The sequence below is a fragment of the Notothenia coriiceps genome, unplaced genomic scaffold (assembly GCF_000735185.1).
Source record: "Notothenia coriiceps isolate Sejong01 unplaced genomic scaffold, NC01 NC01_scaffold00031461, whole genome shotgun sequence".
In the NCBI taxonomy this organism is placed as follows: domain Eukaryota; kingdom Metazoa; phylum Chordata; class Actinopteri; order Perciformes; family Nototheniidae; genus Notothenia; species Notothenia coriiceps.
The window spans coordinates 132,425-137,643 of record NW_011364162.1 but is presented as its reverse complement, the minus strand read 5'-3'; the positions used below and the strand labels follow the sequence as shown (position 1 = coordinate 137,643).

The 5,219-nt window shown below is 42.1% G+C and overlaps 1 protein-coding gene across 3 annotated transcripts in view; it reads left to right on the top strand.

Moving 5' to 3' along the window:
* rassf5 (Ras association domain family member 5) overlaps positions 1-4,634 on the top strand; it is a 26,370-nt gene extending 21,736 nt beyond the window's left edge. For 2 of the 3 annotated variants that reach the window (XM_010787884.1, XM_010787886.1), the window contains exons 3-6: positions 1,253-1,366; positions 2,301-2,631; positions 3,357-3,472; positions 3,846-4,634. In XM_010787884.1, the coding sequence (XP_010786186.1) occupies positions 1,253-1,366; positions 2,301-2,631; positions 3,357-3,472; positions 3,846-3,989 (705 nt within the window). In that variant the 3' untranslated portion in view covers positions 3,990-4,634. The remainder of the gene's footprint in view (positions 1-1,252; positions 1,367-2,300; positions 2,632-3,356; positions 3,473-3,845) is intronic. The other variant, XM_010787885.1, reaches the window with a different exon arrangement.
* Positions 4,635-5,219: the final 585 nt, after the last annotated feature.

Here is a 5,219-nt window from a genome sequence, read left to right as displayed (position 1 = left end):
AGGATTTTTTGCTACTTTTCTTTCAAACTGACCTTATTTACACATGACACACACACACACACACACACACACACACACACACACACACACACACACACACACACACACACACACACACACACACACACACACACACACACACACACACACACACACACACACACACACACACACACACACACACACACACACACACACACACACACACACACACACACACACACACACACACACACACACACACACACACACACACACACACACAGTGCTGTCTGTCTATCTCCAGTCGTCAGCCTTGACATTTTAACTGTTACATTTTCTTCCCCTCTCATGCTGAATGTCTGCAAGGATGAGCTCAGCTACCCTCGTGTTGTTTGTGTGTTATTTATTACCACAAGGTGTGCACTCACAGAGACACACTCGTGCACTTACACACTGTATCTGTGTTGAAGGAAACAGTGACTTCATCAAAACCCGAGGACTCCCCTACAGATTGCTGCCCTGCACTCTCTCTCTCAAACACACTCTGTCCCTCACTCTCTCTGGCCCAGAAAATGCAAACGTACAAGAGAATGAAAAAAAAGTACAATTATGAGATAGAGAGGATGCATCCCTCTGTACTATAAATAACCCAGTCAAACTCTGTGTTGCTAAGGCTGGCTCAGTAGCCGCTCTTTCATCAGTCCTCACCCCTTTCTTTCTCTGCCTCCCATCTTTCATAGCTTCTTCCCTCCCTCCCTCCCTCCCTCCCTCCCTCTCTGTCTTTGGCTCTCCTTTTTTAATTCCTAGTCACAGGGAAATGAGTAAGGGGGATGCTGTGCTCTCAATATTCTCCTGCTGTGATGCTGAATGCGAGATGTGCTCCATTCACATTTCCTGTCCCCATGTAGAGCTGCAGAGTTGTGCAACCACACTGAGGAGGAAGAGATAGTGTCACCCATCAGCGTCAGTCACAGAAGCAGCTGATAAAGATGGAGGACATGAGAAGGAGGTGTTTTCCCACAAGTAGTGCAGGAACAGGGCTAGATGTTGTTTTTTCAACAACATATGACACCTTTTCTGCCTGGAAGGCTTGTAGGATGGGATGGTTCCTCTTGATTCTGGTGTTTTCCGATATGTATGCATCAACTTGAGCAAGGCTAGATGGAGAATGTGTTCATAGACTTGTTATTGAAGCAGCACCATCTGCTGGTTTAAAGAAATAAGAACGAACCAATATTTGTATATTGACCATTCGCTCTTTGCCTCACAGCAGAAGGAAGCAAAGGAGGAAGAGACGAGAGGAACAAAGGACCTATCAGAAGAGGAGGTGTCGAAAAGGATAGAGGAGTATAATGCTCAAGTCTCTGAAAATGGCATGAATCTGGTAAGTTCTCAGCACTTGTTGTAGATGGTGAATGAAGCGTACTGCATAAGGTCAAACTAACAATGAAACTAACAATGAAACTACATTATAACTTCCTCTCTTTCATCTGATGAATAGAAACAGGAAACTGAGCTGGGCCATAAGGTTATTCAAGCGTAGGGGAAACTTTTAAACACAAGAGGAGATACATCTAAATGCTGTGTGAATTCTATGAGAAAATAAAGCTTTTACTTGATTTATTAACTCTATAAACATTGTGAACGTAACTTTATGTTGTTAATCACTAGTATTGAGTCTTCTTTACTACAGCATGGTGTCCATTTTGTAAATTGTTGGCCCATTTTGATTAAAATACACTAAAAAAGCAGGGATAACTTGTGATTGACAGGGCCCAGCAATGACATATTGATTTCAGTTCACAAAAGATGATTATTGTATTGTTTTATTGGCCTAATAATGTTAAGCTTTGGTGTATTTAGCTCCACCTTCTAGTGTCACACCTGTTTCCAAATAACCAAGGGCCAAAATACCAAACCCAATGCTTCAAAACTATATTCCTCAAACCAACAGGTGATGTCACGTTGTCTTCATACATAGTGTATGGTATATTTGCTTATTTGCCAAGAGTGAGAGGAGAAGACTCGTGCTTAATCCAGCCCCTCAAAACTCATGAGTCAACACCATATATCATATTTGTAAAATGTGTTGGATTAAACGGATCCAGATTAGCTTTCTTCCTCCAGCCCAGTCTGTATGTTAAATTAGTACAGGCATGAGATCAGTTTAGACCTTAAAAAAACGAATAACTGTATTTCCCAAAATGTTTAAAAGAACCACATACAATTGTTTCCAGTCTTGATTATCAGTGCACATTTCAACACTATATTGTGCCTCCACTCTCTCATGTCTTCCTCTTCCTCTCTGTGCGTTGCAGGCTTCAGACGGATCCTACACAGGCTTCATTAAGGTCAAACTGAGGCTCAGTCGACCGGTCACAGTCCCCGCTGTAGAGGCGGGGGACTCGGAGGGGGCGTCCAGACAGGCGGGGGGCCGCACTCAACCGTCAGAGGGCCAGGATGTGTCGGACTGTGGGCAGAGCGAAAAGAGAACATCCTTCTACCTACCGAGCGACTGTGTGAAGCAGATCCACATCCGCTCTCTGACCACCGTCAGCGAGGTCATCCAGGGCCTGCTGAAGAAGTTCATGGTGCTGGATAATCCCCGCAAGTTTGCACTGTACAGGCAGACGCACCGCGACGGACAGGGTGAGGAGAGAACACTGGTGGATGCTAACTCATTACAGTGATGGGGATTGAATCTCTGTGAATGGAGCTGTTTGTTATGGCTCTGTTCTTTTCCGAGAGCGGTTCATCATTCTTTATTCAGTGGGCGGAAGATGTAAAAATATCACAGGAATTACACTTGGATCCAATTATAATTCAATCAATATAGTTTCATTTTGGGTGAAAAGTTAAACAACTTTAATTTACTGGTAATGATCAAAAATCGGAATATTAACATTACACAAGGTGGCGCCATATCCCTTTACTTTTTCTGTAAATGTAATATTTCAAACATACTGTACCCTCTGAATGAAATGTGTTTGTAAATAGAGTACCTTTAGCCTTGAAGACAGTTAATGCATTTAACACTATTTAACCATTATTAGGCATAATACAATCATAATGTGCAAAAATATGGATACATACATATCTGGAAAAACACTTCACATAAGAACATTTTAAAGAATTATAATACTTGGAGCAAAAGGTCCATACTATGTCATACACATTTGATATTTTAGAATAAAAAAGGGGAAATATGACACATATACAAGTAAAAGGGGTCCATGATCGGAAGTGTCATTTTTGTACAAACATAAAAAGAGCTTCGTAAGAATTACATTGTTCGTATACAAAGCTTCAATTTCTCATTTGCAGGAAACACGTGTAAATGACAACAATAAATTATATTTTTCTGTCCCGTTCAGATCTGCTCCAGAAGCTTCCTCTGTGTGAGCGTCCTCTTCTCCTGAGGCTGATAACAGGACCCGACCCAGAGCACCTCAGCTTTGTCCTTAAAGAAAATGAGACTGGAGAGGTGGAGGTGAGAAAAAACACACACACACAAGATAACATAAGTGGGACACACACAGTACACATACATCTGAACATACCTACACAAATATACAAGAAAATAAATGGACCCTTAAGGGCTGAATACTTCCCTTTTGTTCAATTATGATCCTCAAAATAATACATTTATTTCACTGCTCCAAATAAGTGGTACATACACACACTCTTGGTCTCGAGGCAGACACTTCTGCGCTTTGTATTGCTTCTCACAATTGTTTTATTTTGTAACATTGCGGGGAATTATAGAGGGAATACATTTTACTTTTTGATTGAGATTCATAGAAGGCTATGAATAAAAACGTGCTGCCATGGTGTATTAATCTGTTTCTGTTATTCTCCTACAGTGGTATGCGTTCTCTGTCCCTGAGCTTCAAAACTTCCTGGTGATCCTGGGGAACGAGGAGGCGGAGCGCGTCCGGGCAGTGGAGCAAAAATACACCGCTTACCGTCAGAAACTACAACGTGCCCTACAACAACATGACCCCTGACCCCTTCACCTGCTACCTTACGACCTCAACCCAGGGAGAGACTGACCCCCCCCCCTCAAGACCCCTGATCTATTCCCAGACTGGAGCCAGAGCTGAACTTGTCCTCACCCTCCAACCCATGCACCCAAACATACAGTACATACACAAACTGATGCATACCCTTTCTCAGGACGCATTCAAGCCCCCCCACCACCCACACATCCCCTCCCTGAGGAGAACCTCATGGGTGTAAAGCAAAGTGCAAGGCAACAGGTTGTGTGGTCCATTTTCTGATTGGACAAGCAGTGTTGCCAAGGACACACACATACAGAAAGATCCCATCAACTCAACATCTAAAACTCTAGCTTGAGACCTCATTTGGGGCGTATTATGAATCAGTGGTGTTTTAAAAAGTTCCCTCTTGTTCCGCTGCTGCTGCTGCTGCTGCTGCTACTGCAAGTGTTACTTATGCATGAGTCTCTCTCAGCTCATCCCCCTGCACACAGAAGGCATGTTTCTTTTGATGGAAGGACAATCATACTGTGTCTTCTTTTTATTTAATTGGAATTGATGTATAGGGTTATCATCAGGTGTATATTTTTGTGCTGGAGTACAAGACGTGTGAGGGAGTTGTTTGGTATAAGAGTTTGAATGCGAGAACAAGAAGGAATAGAAAGTTATAAGAAGGCGAGATCCTTCTTTGATTTTTCTCAGGGAGCATGCGTTGAGCAAAGAGAAAACCTTAAGACGGAAAGAAACAGAATTCAACCCTATAACATCACACTTTATCCCACTTGGTCCAAATCTCATTATTAAAATGATCTTTGATCAGTTTATTTGTACTTCTTAAACAGAATCAGAAATTAATCCAACCTAGTTAGCAATCCCCTGCTCACGCACAAGCCCCAACTCTTCGCAGATGATAACTGTGATATCATTTTCCCTTTCTAAATCCTGACCCCTGCATGAACGCTGAGCGAGGAAATCCACAAACCGTTACAGATTTTACATTTGAATGAGAGAGGATTTATTTTACACCAAAGTTTAGAAGGAGATATCTATCGAGAGGATGTTAAAGGGAAGAGAGACATTCAGAATTGTATTTAATTTAAAGGTGGTGTATGTAAAAAGATTAAACCAGCTTCTGTTTTTGCACATTTAGATGCAGTCTCTGAAGAGCTCATGACTCTAGGGCTTGGCATGCATTTCTGCTTCTCTTTTCTTTTTACCCCCCTAACATCTACTCAAAAA